We start from the raw sequence: 16,163 nt of genomic DNA on the forward strand, positions 1-16,163 counted from the left end.
TAGTACTTCTTGAGCTAATCCATGTTTGTCAGATAAGGGAGCTCAATTCCATCTAGATCCACCATTCATACTCCTTGGCAAGTTAGTATCTCTTCGATTATGTAAGGGCTGCTCCAATTGGGCATGAATTTGCCTCGTGGATCATGTATGGGTGCTCGTTGCTCCTTGAGCACCAAATCACTAACGGATAGTTAACGTGGAACAACCTTCTTGTTGAACATTTGTATCATCCTCACACATCTTTAATCGGTCGAATGGTGCCCCATCACCCTCACACATCTTTAATCGGTCCAATGGTGGGGTGTTGGGCTACGTGCCCAAGCATTGCAGACCATTGGATGTGTGCTACACATTGTGTCACGCTACAGAGGACCCAACGCAGGTGGAGTGTTGATGGGTTTGGTTTAGGGTTCAAGGTGGTTCAAACAATCATCTCATGTGGTTTTCAAAATATTTTGAATTTTTTTAACATCAACCGTTGGATGCATGTCAGGCTAAGTGGCGCACTATGAGCTCACAGAAGTAGGATTGAAGTACCAACTTTGGAAGTAGAGGATCCGGATCCGAGACGTAAACAACTTCCACTCCACATAGACTGATAGACACAAACAATTCACAACCCATCCCTCCTTCGTCCCTAGTTTTTTTCTATTCATAGGAGAGAAATACAAACTCAACATTTTGAAGGTGGTGGTTGACGCATTAATGGCGAAAACCCATCAACATGTGCCATTCTTGATACTAGCCTCATTTTCAAAACGAAGTGTAGAGAAATCAATTACCCTTTTTATTTTCAATGCAACCAGCTTTGGAAGTAAAGGATCCGGATCCGAGACGTAAACAACTTCCACTCCACATAGACTGATAGACACAAACAATTCACAGCCCATCCCTCCTTTTCCTAGTTTTTTTATACAAACTCAACATTTTGAAGGTGGTGGTGGACGCATTAATGGCGAAAACCCATCAACATGTGCCATTCTTGATACTCGGACCATTTTCGAAACCAAGTGTAGAGAAATCAATTACCCTTTTTATTTCCAATGCAACAGGTATATATCATCTTCTCCGCTTTCCAAGTAAAGCGCAAGTCCTAGGAATTTTCACTCCTCAATCCTTCGTGCCTCTACGATTTACATCTAAACAACCCAACCTAACCTAACCTTTTTTTTTTGTGAGAAGTATTTTATTATCTTTGGAACAAAGTTCCACAGCAATCAGCATACAAAGGAAGGAGAATACAAGAGGGAGGTTGCTCATGCCAGTAAAAGTGTCCTTGGCTAGCAGCTGCTAAAGTGGCCAGACAATCTGCCGATGAGTTGGCTTCACGGAGGGTATGTGTGAAAACAATCTCCGTAAAGGAAAGAGCAAGATGATTACAATCGTTAATGATCGAAATGATTCTCCAAGGAATGCTTCGAGATGTGCCATTTAGAATGCTAACCACAAGAAGATTGTCACTTTCCAGGATCAGATTCTGGAATCCAAGTTTAATGGCGAGTTTGAGAGCACAGCGTACTGCGGATGCCTCAGCCACTAGAGCATAATTGTTCCCAATACCAATAGAGAACCCGCAAATAATAGAGCCGTCAAATGATCTGCAGAGCCCTCCAGTACCTTCTCTTCCCGAATTTCCTCTGCTAGCACCATCTACATTGAATTTGACAAAAGGGAGAGTAGGAGCGATCCATCTTACAAGTCTGATACTGCTTTGGTTGTTGGCCCGAAAATTCTGCGTTTGATCCCTTGCGCTAGCCATTGCTCTGAGGGTGATTTCTCTTGGATTGAAAGAGGCTTGCCTGAATATAAGATCTCAATATCCATTCCAAATGTGCCCAAATAATTCCACAAAACAGAGAAAGTTTCAGCCAGTTATTCCTGCTGTGATACCTGATGTTATTAGTTGAGGAGATGATTCCAGATCTGATATCATGATTTGTGAAGAAGTCAATAAGACCCACTTGAATCCAGATGGTTTTGACAACCGGACAATCAAAAAAACAAATGGGATGGAGATTGCGGGTGGAGAAGGCAAATGGAGAAGATGGGATTTAGGTTGTGACCTCTCAAATTTAGTAAAAAAAAGGGAAATCACTGCAATCAATTGATATCTTAAATTGATTTGGCTTCAAATGGATGGCTGTGCGCAGGCAGCTGTGAATCTAGAATGTGTTTTGTTTTGGAAGCAATATTACTTTGTGAGATGTAGGCTCTATCAGTTATTCTGTTTGATTTCTGCCGTTGTACTGTTAGCCAAGGGTTTGCCACCTTCTCCAAGTATTTTACCTGTGCATCTTTTCTTAGCAAGGGAAATTCACATGAAAGGGAATAAGGAATTCTAAATGAAAACCCTGGAGTTTTCTTCGCTGGGTTGTTAGATTATCATAAATATACATAATGAAAAGGAAGTGACTTTGCATGCAGATTCATACAATCAACAGCCATTTCATTCGTCGTAGTTTGAAAAATTTTCCATTCTATTATGATTACTAATGGGTCTTGAGCCAATATTCAATCAACAACATTAAGTAAGGGTTGGAGAAGATAGAAGGATTAAAGATACAGTAATACATGGGCGTATTTTCAATTAATATTCTCTAGTCTATGACTAGGGAAATATAGTCAATTAAAAACTTCAAAAACAAAAAAATATTACAACTCAGTAATCAAATCTTAATGTAACTGTAAGGAAAAAAGGGGGGAGGAAAAAGAAAACAAAAATGGATGCCACTAGGAGTGCAAATCCACCTGAATTTGGGCTCAAATTTGAACCAAAATGACTCAGGCAGGCCAAGCATAGGCACAATTAGATTCAAAATTTATCAATTTGCCAACCCATTCGTATCTGACTTGCACCCCAAGATGCCACTATCAATTGTTCAATGTTCCAATTTGAATGAGAGAAGGCAAATGCAAACTCACTACCATCAAATATGATGTTTTAACCTCCACTCTACAAAATATAAATCTTCGTTTCTCCTGGAAATGCCTTTCCACTTCTTGAACAGTTTGATCACCCCTAGGATCTCACACCAGCTTTATGCCCTCTGTACGAAGTTGTTCTTCCAGAAATAGTTCTAGGATTTCTGTCGCCTCTTCTTTTTGAGTATCCTCCAACAGATCTTTCTTGAACAGAAGATCTCAAAGGTCTCTTCAACTCGATGTGGGGGTTCCGAATCATTCGCTCTCTACCCAAAACAACACTACCATTAGCAGCAGACTCATTTTCATCTTCATCTTCATCTTCATCATCATCATCATCCTCATACTCTTCATCATCACTGACATCCTCAGACTCGGACCACGATGAGCCATAAGACTCCTCATGTTGTTCTTCCTCACTATCATCATCTCCCTTGGTAGCCCCCGTCTTCCGTGCTTGCTTGCGACTACCATCCGACGTGCCAGCCTGCTTAAGTTGGTCCCTTTCCTTGTTCATAAGATGAATATACTGGTACCTCATACCCAGCATCGGATGCTTCTCCACCAACAGATCCCTCTTGAAAGCCTCCCTGAGAACAACAGTGTGTGTCCTAATCTTATTTGAAAGGTAAAAAATACCTGGGTGGTTAATCAAGGCCCTCTTAAACCTTGAACGCAGTCCTAGTTGCTCACCAAGGTAGAGGATGTGGTCTCTATCAGTTTTCTTCGAGACAAGGAGATGGAGGAGCTCATGCAATACAGCAACTGTCCATTTCTCTGCCTGATCACTCTTGGGCTGAAGATGTAGGGCATTCTCATAGGGTGAGATGTAAGGCAATTTCTGCCACTCATCGACCCACTTCTTCACCTTCTTCTCCATATCAAAACTTCTAGAGAATTGGAGGGGAAAGGTAAGGGGCATCCCCTTCCTGTAAGGTGGGTCTGCTTTAGCCATGGCCCTCTTTTCCATGGTGGAGACAGCAAGCTCATCAATCCAGCAAACCAGCTCTAATGCAAGCACTTCAGAACCAGGTGATGTATCAGATGTAACACTGGTGACTTGGAAGTAGTCTGGATATTCGGGGACAAGAGAGCGGACATAATCGTGTGGGAGACCGAGATCCCATCTCAAGCGATCAATGACATGCAGGGGAAGCTTATTGACTCTAGTAAGCATGAGCAACTTGAGAAGCCGATCAGCAGCCGTTTGCCGGTGGTCTGGGTTATCATAGATTAACTGCTCATCTTGATCAAGGCTGAGGACTTCAGGGGTGAGGCGGACGTGGGGACGAACACCGGAACCACTAGGTCGGAACTCTTCAAAGACTGAAGGATAACGGCGGATGAATTCAATGGCTCGGTAAGGGAGGGAGAGGCGTTCTTTGTTCTCAGCAGCAACGGAGACAGGGAGGGACTTGGAGGGCTCAGACTTAATGAGGTTCTTGAGGGCAAGCATAGGCCTCAGGTTCTTCTCCTTCTCAACAGCATGGTCGAGCCCTCGTTCTCGAACCCATTTGATCTTTGCATCTACAAAGGTGCGGCAGCTCTGCTTCTGCTGCAGCCACTGTGGCCGGTTTCGTGCAAGGCACCGGAAGATCAAGATCATGGCTTATGCTCGTATTATTTTGATCAGTTCCCTGTTTTATCCATGTATGAGCTGTGTCCAAAATGCAACAGTTTTAGCCATGACAGCAAAATTATGGTACAGGCAATGTTCAAATATTATTTGGCATAGTAAGTACAAAGAAAACATAAAGATTTATCCGGAAAAGGGGGGGGGGGGGGGAAGGGATGTTAAATAAAAATATGTTCAAGTCTTCAAAAAATTAGGAGCAACACATGCACGCACAAATTTAATCACCATCAAATCTTACTAAAATGGAATGGATACATAGAATGGATTCAATATCAATAAGCACCAAGACAATTAATAAAAACCAAAATAAATTAAACTTAATTAAATTCAAAATGAAAGTAATAAGTATTAAGAGGTGGGAGACCATCACCAAGTATTGCAGGAAGGTAAGGGAATCAAACTTGATAACCGCTGAAAGCTTGATCACGATCAAGGTGCAGAGACATGCAAACTGCAAAGAGAAGTGGGAGACCATCACAAAGTATTTCAAGAAGCTAAGGGAATCAAATTCAATAACTGCTGTATACAGAAACTATGAACCAGGTTAAACCTTGCCAAAGCATAAGTGATAACCAAATGTCCCAATTATGTTACTTGGACAAACCCTCATGCATGAAAAGGGGTGAAAGAAGAAGGGCAGGTATTGAACAGCTACTAAAATCAATAAGATTGTACTTGGACAAACCCTCATGCATGAAAATGGGTAAAAAAAGAAGTGCAGGTATTGAACAGCTACTAAAATCAATAAGATTGTAATGACAGATTCAAGCAATTACACAAGCAAAGCTATTTAGACCATAGTAAATTCAGCAGTTGGAAAAATACAGTATGGGATACATTTAGGCACTCAATTTTAGGAGTTTTTACATATATAAAATTTAGTTTATATATAATTACAAAAGAAGGGTGTACCCAGGGCACGAGGCTCCTGCCACTGCAGGGTCTAGGGAGGGTTATAATGTATGCAGCCTTACTCCTGCTTTTGCCTGGAGGCTGCTTCCAGGCTTGAACCCCGTGACGACTTGGTCACAATGGAGCAACCTTACCGTTGCACCAAGGCCCACCCTCTTATACATAATTATAGGCGAATTATTTAACACAAGGGTCTGTAATTTTTCCAAGCCTCGCAATACATCTATTCCAACCGTTAGATAGAGAAGACATGGTCTAGATTAGCCACGTGTCAAATTTCAGAGTCTAATTCAATCAAATAACCCATTTTGTATTGGCACACATCCTGTGTATGGTTCATGCATGTGTACCAGTACTGTAGACATTAGTGTGCATTCTCCCAACCCTGAGAGGAAACAGACAGTTTAGATTTAAAAACACATAAAAATGAATGGCCCAGCTTTGTTTCGTGATTTTTTGAATATAAAATACACATGTAATATGGAAAAACTTGTTTTTTGTATGTGCTCTAAGTGATTGACATTTAGAAGAATAATTTTCAGGGTCTTTTGATTCGAGAGGGGCAACAGAATTATACTTTATATATTTATGTACACAATAAGGCTGAGTTGTTGTCGTTGTATCTTTATGTACACAAAGGGGGGGGGGGCGAGTTTCCTGCATGGCAGCGCAAATAAGGATTCTTTACACTGGCACCTAGTTCTACCACATGGCAGCTCAGATGAGGCTGGAATTCTGTGGATAGATAGAAAACAAGGTGCCCTACTCACATGCCAAGGTTCAGCCCAATTAGGGTTGGCTAATTGGAAAAAAGAAAAGCACTGAAAATCCAGGTCAAGCAAAAGGGGTGCACATACATATATGAGAGGGTATATGACTGAATTTCGTACTGGAATTTGACACATGGCCCATCCTCACACCATTCCTTAGATATCGAACAGTTAAAATTGCCACATCACTCTTCCAACTGGCAGAATGAGGTATGCTTATGCAAAGAGTCCACATTGCACCTCCATGCAGGAAACATTTTACCATAGAATACAGTGTGTTTGTCACCAATTTTGGATTCAGTTGTGAAGACAGAGGCAGAATGAGGTGTGCTTATGCAAAGAGTCCACATTTGCACCTCCATGCAGGAAACATTTTGCCATAGAATACAGTGTGTTTGTCACCAATTTTGGATTCAGTTGCGAGGACAGAATGACAGATATAAATATAAGTAAAGGACATACAGGTATTACTTGAGCATTATGCACAAATTTACTAATTACAATTCAGTCATGATCAGTTTAAGGACTGGTTCAAACATCTACTTCTCAGTTCAGACATCTCCTATTTTGCAGATTAGTTAATCTTGTCTTTCTTCCATTATCCATTGATACTCTGTATCTCTCTCCTTTTAGTTGCTATATCTTATTTATCAGACTTGCCTGAAATTTCACATGCAATTTTCTGCTAAATTTTTCTACTATATCTGACCACTAAATCCAGTTTTACATCTTTATATTTGTATCCACCAGATCCCCCTGCCCACTCTACATTTTTATTATTTCAGTCCCATCATCTCTATTACACTGAAGAAATCTTTTTTCTTGTTCAGATCAGTTGGACACAATACCAGCAGGAACGCTTGTCTCAAGGAACAAAGCAGTCAGCCCGGAAGAGAATAGTGAAAGAGAAGGAAGTAGAGGAAGAAAAACAGAACAGGAATGTTCTGCACTCTCCAATGATGTGTCATAAAGACATTAGCTATGAGTCTGAGCGATCTCCCTCGTATGGCAATGCCAAAGAAAAAGAGTAGAGCAGCGTCTCGCGGAAATGAATTGACCAGATCGATGGAATTGCATTGCCCTGAAGATCCGGCCGAGCGACCGGACTCGCGAGGGAGGCATGAACTGCGAACGTAGTAACCTAGACTTGTAAGTGTCCAACCATAGAGATGTTTGAGTTTGAGGGGCTCGAGTGTGGTTGGCGAACTGCCTAAGCAAGTTCCCTGTCCCTGAAATTCTCAGGCCGATGTATCGGGATTTGTTAGCCCTGGCCATAATGACTGGTGGCATTCAATGCTGACTGGCTATCCATTTTTGGGGTAATCGACAAAAAGTGGGACCGATTCCGATCTGATCCTGCCTGTCACTCCGGGCAATTCCTCCCTTGTGAAGGTACGACATAGATTATGACAACAGAGCTGGGGCAAGGAAGGCAGATGGAATGGGATCTCACCACTCATTGAGGTATGAAAAGGGGATTCTTTATAAAGTGCTCCAGTAACACTTTGTCCCGGGTATCGGTCCTAGTGTCTATTGCCCTCTCTATTCACAACCTTCCTAATAGTATGTAATCTCTTTAGAGGTGGAAAAAAAAAGAGTGGATCTCTGACCCGCCTATATCATAATATGTTAATGAGGCATTGAGTGAAGCATAAATCATCTGAAACCCAAACTCTTTTTCTCCCACACCTCAGGTCAGAGGCATAAGCTTCATATGTCTTGAGCATATTAAGAGATCCGTGAAAACACTACAAAGAAGAAAAAATATAACCTGACAATATACAATAAGGCTTACGAAGAAATCAATTTCAGTTTTAATTCAGTATGGCTCACAAAGCAATAACAACTTCCCACAGATCCCCCCTCCCCTCACAAAGATTTTCAGTTGCAATAGTGTCCCTTCTGTAAATTACAATTGTAACTTCCATCCAAGGCCAGCCTACAGAAACCCACTAGTAGTGCTCCCAACCCCGCCCCCCCCCAAAAAAAAAAAAATTGTAATTCCCTGAACAAGAACAAAACATCCTGATAATCATGAGAGTGAAAAGGGAGTATCCAGGCAAGGACGGAACAAACAACAAAAAAATCAAAGAGTAAAGAAGAATGTAAATAATCATTTAATAAATAAATCCAGTAAACCAGGTTTAGTAACTTCAAATAATAACAAGGGTACAGAAAACAACCAGTAAATTGATAATGCAACGAACCAGAAGCATAAGAAGAGAAACCACATTATTCAAGATGATGTAAGTGAAGATGAAGCCTCGGTCACTCTGGCGATCTCTGCAAACACACTGTATTCTATAGCAAAATGTTTCTTGCATGGAGGTGCAAATGTGGACTCTTTGCATAAGCACACCTCATTCTGCCACATGGAAGAGTGATGTGGCAATTTTAACTATTCGACATCTAAGGAATGGTGAGGATGGGCCATGTGTCAAATTTCAAGTGTGAAAGTATATTTCATATAACAGCGTGCCCATTTCTGTTTAATACTGTAAATTCGAGCTAACCATGAATTATTCTCAAGTTGGTAATCATCCAACAAATTTTCCAAGCATTCTCAAATTCCTCTTCATTTTTATATTGGAATATACATTTATTCAAATCCTTAAGAAAGGATGATTCCTGCTTCATCAGATTACCAAGATGCTTTATCTCATTCTGCATTATGTGTCAAGTACACAATCCATGCCATGTTTCAGGCAAAACCTCACCTATTGCCATTGCCATTGCAGCATCTTAATCAGTAAAAATGGTTATGAGCTTCTTTTGTCCATGAGCCTCCAAGAATGTCTCAAACAACCATTTGAAAGAAGGAACCGTCTCATCATGTAGTAGAGCAGCTCCAAATATAGTCACACCCCTATGATGGTTGAATCCCGCAAAAATTCCAAACGGCCTGTACTCTTTGTTTGTGCAAAAAGTAGTGTCAAAGATAACAACATCACCAAACAGTGCATAGTCAATGAGCATCCTCGGATCTGCCCAAAATATATTTGTTATTTGTTCTTCATTATCCAGTTGCATAGAATATGTAAATGATGGGTTATTCCTTGTTTCGTTTTCAAAATATGCTAGCAAACTCCTAGCTTCACCAAAGACTAGATGACACTGACGTTTGGTTCGAAGGTAATTATTAAGATCTTCCCTGGTGTAACCTAGGCTTTCGCTACCAGCTACTTGCATGCCCATTAAATCAAAAGTGGCCTTGGGCCTGATACCGGAATCGTCAGCCAAATCTATTCCATAGGCATCTACATTTGAGATTTGGCGCTGAGACTGCATCAAATGAGAAGTAGTTGGTGTATGCAATTCATGGTTGTGGTCATAAAAAAATCTTTACTTTCGTATTGACCATCTTTCAATCTAGATATACACAATCTTGCAAGACAATTGGTTCTTGTTTCGGCACGAGGTTCCTTCGTGAGCATATCTCTCGTCATTTTTCCGATGTCCGTGTTTATTATATACAAATCTCCTCTGTGTAATGATTGTCGGATCTTTCTTGTTCTTATGTGCATGCTCTCCTAATACTAAACTCAACCTTTCTACCATACTGATTATAAAACTCATATACATCATTTTCCGATCCAAACGTCATGCCAATCCGAGGTATGTCCTCAACATACACATCTTCAGCACTATTATCAACCGGTGAAATCACTGTGTTGGACATATTTGACCTTGTAAAAGATGGACCATAGTTGTCCTAGCGTCGCCATGGCGTCCTGGCGCTGGAAAAATGTGCATATCGACCAACGCCATGGCATCCCTGTTTCCCTAAATATCCTATTTTAACCTTGGTTTCTGAGTTTTTTCTTTCTAGACGGTACTACCAGATTCTGGAAAGCCATCATAGGATCCTTACACGCACATCGACTGGTTCTGAGATTTGATCCATAAGTTCTTTTCTCTTGGGCGATCCATTCCTGGAAGTTTCATATCCAGAAGTCTCTCTTTCTGTGAGATTCAAATTTTCGAAGTAATCTGCAACTAAGACATCCGCCAGATCTGATTTCAGATCTCACCATTCGGTTGCCAGCAGAATTTTAAGGCTATTTCTCGTTGGGATCGGCAGACCTTGGCCCTGCGATTTTGTTCCAGAAATTACAGGGAGAATCGTCTTCATATGGAGTTTCCTCTGTTGGAACTACTCCAGTTCACCACCTCTCTTTCTATCGTGCTATTGCAAGGTTGAAGACATATTAAGTCTTTAAAATTGCAAGTAAGGACAACTTATATTGTTTACATAAAACCCCCTATGTTCTCTATTGCTATTCTATTTAGCCCATTCAATTTTCTCTTTAACTCCATTAAATTACAGTTCTGCCACTCCATTACAACTTCAGATTAATTACAATTCTACCATTGCTCTTATAAATCTTGATTTATCTACTAGTTTGCCATTCAACTTTGCTATTCAACTTTGGATTTAATTACAATTCTGCCATGGTCGACATGATCGCCATGGCGTTGTCATGGCGGATGACGTGTCGATATATCGATCAGCCACCCCTCCACCGACTTGGATCGCAGTGACGCTGTGACAACTATGAGATGGACACTTTCAAATTCAGGAAGTGTACGCTGGCAACGCCCTACTGCAATTCATAGACATGTGCAACAAGAGTAACTACATAAAAAATTATAAGGATGACAGGTACAAACATACACGTACAACTACACAATGTTTTATTTCCAGGGAATGTCTAGATAATTCTAATGTAAAGAAATAGAACGTTAAGGACCAGCATATCAGACACATTTAACTTCTCAAAGCAAATAGAAACAATGAAACTAGCAAACCCCTCCTAAGATGATGAAGCACTGATTTGAATAAAGGATGAAACATGCAGAATAGTCAAGAAGCTACAAACCATAAACATATATAGGTAATCCCTGATTTCCACTTTTTCTATTATTAAACCAATAAACCTCTTCCCCATTGAGTTTATCAAATTGTAAGTGATTAATCTCAGGATGGTTTTTTTTTTAAAAAAAAAACTCCAGTCAACCCTTGTGAACTGTCTCATCAGATTTTCAAAGCTAATCTCCAATTATATTTTATCAATAAAGCCAGGAGCCTAGGAAGCTTAGATATCATGCTCCAGTCTTGACAATCCATTTTAACCCTAATGATTACTTCTGCTCTTCCCAGATATCTCTAAAGGACCCTGAAATGTCCATAATATTTGGTGTGTCCAATACTGTAACTTTGTTCCACCACTGTCCCCTTATCGATGTTGTTTCTCCTAAAATTATAATAACTTGGTTTTTTTGTGTTTGTTGAACATAAATTGATCAGGAACCAACAAGTCAACAACAATGCATTATCAGAACTGACTTCAAAGAACAGAGTTTCAGGTCGAGTCCAAATTTTTTGAGTGCATTTCTGTTCAACACACCATTGGGTGCATCTCACTCAAGTAATTCTCTTCAACATTTTTTAAACGGATGGGAAAGGTTATAGCTAAAACAAATACATCTAAAATCTGTAGTTTGGAATCTGATTTTTAAGTAGTGGTTTCAGTTATGGATATAGTTAAGTTCTGAGTCTAGTTCTGTTTTCAAAATCTCAACTTGCCATCAATTTCCAAGTCTCCTATTCCTAGTATGATTTCTTAAAGAATACTACTAATTTCAGAACACTATTCTATTGTTACTGCTGATTTTCTACTACTACTTATTCATTACTCTTGTCATTATCTAATGCAGTTATGAAACTTAAGAATCCAGCGATAAATTTCTGGTTCTGGAGTTGTCCTACTTCCAGTAGGAATACTCAATAGCTGGTTCTAATGGATTTCCCTAATACTTTACTATCTTGTTCTTCCAAAAACACTGAACATTCGACCTGCATATTGGTCAAATCAGACTCTCCAATATTCTGATATTTGAATTCTCTCAAATCTGGCTATCTAATTTATTAGAAAGAAAAAAACTGAAAATAACAAACCTGAAGCTTGAGGCTGCTGAGAAAGCAACATTTCCTCAAAAGCTGTTTTTGAGTTTCCAGATGGAAGTGACAATAAAGAGTGGCAATGGCAACTTCTTGGTTCAGCACATGAGGGAGGTTCTCAGCGATAGAGCGATGGAGAGGTTCTCCCAAATGTGGAGCGGTGGAGAAGCTCTGCAACTCAGAGTTTTAGGGCTTCTTGCTCGTAATGAAGAACGATGGATGGTGACAGATGGTGAGAAATGAATAGGGCTTCTCGTTCAGCACATGACGGAGGTTCTCGTTCGAAATGGGCTTCCACCCCACTTCCCTCTCACGGTTTCGGTTCTGCAACTCGTTTTAGGGCTTCTCTTGCTCTGCCCTGCGTTTTTGGGAAGAAGAAGAGAAGAACGATGGAGCTATTTGGGGATTTTTGTTTGAAACGTTTTGAACCCTAATACTTGGTTTAAGGGTAGGTTGGATTCGGTTTGAGTGAGGATGAACCGGTTTGAGTTGGAGTAAAACGTGATTTAATCATGACATGGATTAAATTTAAAAATGAACGCATGACCTCTTATTTGAGGAGTAGGTCTTTTGCCAACTGAGCTGACCCCTTGGGGTATGATTCTCTCTATTATAACCTAGTATTTTCCTTCAACCGGTAGCTAACATGGGATTTAAAAGTGGTATTTCACATATGGGAGAATGTTCTCTGTGTCGTAGCGTAGGCTGCGCTCGGGGGGTAGGGTGGTCATTGTGCCCACCCCCATGTGCCTGGGCGCCGCCTGTGCTGCGGCACAGAGAACAGCGTCCCTTCACATTTTTTTTTTTTTTTTTTTTTGCGGTGGGGGGAAGTGTCCTTTGCATGGAACACAGGGGCCACACCGTGCACAACAGCCAATGACAGTCCGTGCCCAAGCGCATTGGGGGCGGTCATTTCTGCCCCCATGTGCCTGGGCATGGCCCTTACGTCTACGCAGAGAACATTTCTCTTTTTCTTTCTTTTGACTTCAGACTTTAGAGTTGAGGGTTTGATCAAAGACCAACCGATATGCCTTTTATTCTTCCTGTTTGTTCCATTTAAATACTCAAGGGTGTTAAACGAAACGGTGCAAATTTTTTTAAGTGAAACTTAAATCGAACTGGTTAATAAACGGTATCACATGTTGAATAAATGGTTTCAATTTTATTGGTTTAATAAGGTTTTTAAACTTTTTATAATTCAAACAACCACTTTCTATTACATGTCGTTTAATTCATTGATAGAGTGGCAACTGCTGATACCCTTTGTAAATGGAATGTTAATGTAGATCGGGGGTTGTATGCATTGTGGGAAGCATGAAATGATCTCTCATATACTATTGGGCTGTGATTTTGCTCGTGCAACATGGTTTGGGTGCTCCTTAGGGTTATCTCTACCAACAGATGATGAACCAACTCTATGGTGGTGGATTAGTGGTTGGAGTTCCTGTTTCTCATGATAAGGGGATTCGATGGGATTTCTCTTGCCATGCCTCTTTCATCTGTTGGACGTTGTAGAAGGCAAGAAATGATCAAGTTTTTTGTGGCAAAAGTTGGTTACCTGGTGAAGTTATTGATACCTCAAACAAAGCATTCATGGAGTTCATGGATTCCTTCTCACCACCGACTTTACAGCATTCTTCTCAGCCTTCCCATCCACTGAGCATTATACGATGGGTTGCTTCGAAACAAGGTACAATAAAGATAAACTTGTTAGAATAAATCGATCCGAATAGGAACAAGATCCCATAAGCCAGGATCTCCATAGAGCGTTCAAGAACACAATCAAATAAATAATAGAAAATAGGGATAGAACAACCAACCTTGTTTCGCATCCATACTGATGATGATCGCAACGGAAAATAAAGAACAAAGATCTAGGTGCTTCCCCTCTATTCCCAAAGTAACTGGCCTGATGAGAATACCGAATGCGCAGGGACGACGAACACTGAATATCTCCCTCTCTTTCAAGAATGCACTCCTCAATAGCAATTGAGAATAATAAGTTGTGTTGGGTAGAGGGGGGACCTAGCTCTCCTTATATAGTAATCCCTATAGGGTCTGACTCATCACAGTCCCAATAGGAATCTATCTGGCCCACACTAAGCCAGTCCACATTAGACTTCTAATATAACTTAATGACCCCACTTTATTAGACCAAAACCCTAATTAGCCTGGTTTAGGAATTTAATTATGTCCATATAGAATTTTATTAGAACTAAAATTCTAACATTCTCCCACTTGGACTTACATTAAATTCTTTATTTTTAAAAGGATTTAAAAACAGTTTTGACCAAAACAAATCACAGGCTAACAACTCTTTAAGAAAATTTTATGTGCACCATTTTTAAAATAAATTGGTCTAGAGGTCATATTAGAAAGTCAATCCTATCCCATAGAGTTTTAGACACCGAATCATGACGGTAACTGCATCTGTGATCAAGCGACACAGAGCCTTCCATGGTCACGAGAGCCCTCAACTCTACTATCATGGATGCAATGTGGTAGTGTGACAACGAGATAATACTCACGTAGTGATTCCTTATGTATTATCCGTTTATCAGTACAAAACTTCTCTTATTTAAGTGGCACAGGCTCACTAGAGAAATAAACTTTGTGATTCTAACGAATCTGTATGTCTCATCAGAAATAACTCGAGTTATACTTTATGTGTTACAAGACATACCTTTAGGCTAACAACTTAATGCCCCAGCCTTGCTTAAGGTTAACACATTCCTTAAGACTTTAAAAACAAAAATATATACATCATGTCAATAAATAAAACACTCATGTGTTTAAAAGAAATTGCATGCAATGACACCTGATATATATATAAATCAAGGTTTACCATAAGGTAAAAATTACAAATGAAAATAAACTTTATTTTACAATGGAGCAAAACAACTCCCACTAACCAACCGCATCCCATGATGCTTCTAAACCCATGCTTATGACATGTCTTTCAAATCACAAGGGCGAAGACCTTAGGTTAGGGGATCTATAACCATATCATCTGTACCAATATGCTCCACTGCAATGTCACATTTCTTTACTGTCTCCTTTATGGTCAAATACTTGACCTTCATGTCCTTAGACCCTCTAAGTTCTTTATTGTTGTTTATAAACAACACAGCAAAACTGTTATTACTATATGTCTAGATGGGTCTATCCACAGAATCTAAAATGGTCAACTACTTTATGAGATTCCTGAGTCAAATAACCTGAGTAGCAACCCCATGGCATGCTACAAACTTTACATGTATAGTCAATGTGGTTACCAATGTTTGTTTTGTACTGTTCCATAATACTACCCTTCCTGCTATTAGAAAAACTTAACCAGATGTGGATCTCCTATCATTCTCACAGCTAGCAAGGTCGGAATCTGTATGACCTACTAGCTTGAGTTCAGAATGTGTCTTTATGTTACATATAATCTTTTGTCCCCTACAAGTACCATAATACTTTCTTGGCAAGAACCCGTGGCTAAGACCAGGATCTGACTGATATCTGCCAAGAAGACCCATCACAAAAGTAATATCCGGTCTGGTACAGACCTGAGCATACATGATACTACCTAGTGCGCTAGTATAAGGCACCTCATTATGTCATCCTTCTCAGCTTCATTTTTCGGGCACTGTGTCGAGCTCAGTTTGAGAACAGGGAACATTCCCTGTGTTTGCAATCCAAAGATACCGAACCTCTCCGAATACGATCAACATAAGCCCTCCGAGAAAAACTTAGCAAATGATGAGAACGATCCCTATGGATCTCAATGCCAAGGACAAAAGAAATCTCACCAAGGTCCTTTATGTCAAATTCCCTAGATAATAGTTGCTTTCATTTATGCAACATCCCTAGGTCACCGCTAGCAAGCAGGATGTCATCCATATAAAATATGAGAAAATAGAATTTGCTCCCACTGACCTTGTGATATATACATTGATCCGCTTTGTTTTCCACAAAA

At 40.1% G+C, this 16,163-nt stretch overlaps 2 protein-coding genes and 1 long non-coding RNA gene across 3 annotated transcripts; 1 reads left to right on the forward strand and 2 right to left on the reverse strand.

The window, feature by feature from the left end:
* Nucleotides 1–2,701: 2,701 nt before the first annotated feature.
* On the reverse strand, nucleotides 2,702–13,159 carry LOC122670021 (protein WHAT'S THIS FACTOR 9, mitochondrial-like). Its single transcript, XM_043866957.1, has 2 exons — nucleotides 13,149–13,159; nucleotides 2,702–4,579 (listed from the first exon to the last, which is right to left on the reverse strand). Exon 2 carries the CDS (start codon nucleotides 4,526–4,528, stop codon nucleotides 3,020–3,022), a length of 1,509 nt encoding a protein of 502 aa, XP_043722892.1. The 5' UTR covers nucleotides 4,529–4,579; nucleotides 13,149–13,159; the 3' UTR covers nucleotides 2,702–3,019.
* Nucleotides 6,050–7,502, forward strand: LOC122670022. The gene is made up of 3 exons (XR_006334121.1): nucleotides 6,050–6,060; nucleotides 6,678–6,689; nucleotides 7,395–7,502. It is a non-coding gene; the product is annotated as an uncharacterized LOC122670022 (long non-coding RNA).
* On the reverse strand, nucleotides 8,983–9,919 carry LOC122668699 (protein FAR1-RELATED SEQUENCE 5-like). The gene is made up of 2 exons (XM_043865234.1): nucleotides 9,788–9,919; nucleotides 8,983–9,522 (listed from the first exon to the last, which is right to left on the reverse strand). Exons 1-2 carry the CDS (start codon nucleotides 9,917–9,919, stop codon nucleotides 8,983–8,985), a joined length of 672 nt encoding a protein of 223 aa, XP_043721169.1.
* Nucleotides 13,160–16,163: the final 3,004 nt, after the last annotated feature.

Source organism: Telopea speciosissima, chromosome 7 (assembly GCF_018873765.1).
Source record: "Telopea speciosissima isolate NSW1024214 ecotype Mountain lineage chromosome 7, Tspe_v1, whole genome shotgun sequence".
In the NCBI taxonomy this organism is placed as follows: domain Eukaryota; kingdom Viridiplantae; phylum Streptophyta; class Magnoliopsida; order Proteales; family Proteaceae; genus Telopea; species Telopea speciosissima.

Coding starts and splice junctions, on each gene's coding strand:
- LOC122670021 (XM_043866957.1), bottom strand. CDS start 4,528: ATGATCTTGATCTTCCGGTGCCTTGCACGAAACCGGCCACAGTGGCTG.
- LOC122668699 (XM_043865234.1), bottom strand. CDS start 9,919: ATGTCCAACACAGTGATTTCACCGGTTGATAATAGTGCTGAAGATGTG. Junction 9,523..9,787: donor ATAATCAGTATGGTAGAAAG/GTTGAGTTTAGT, acceptor CATTTGATGCAG/TCTCAGCGCCAAATCTCAAA.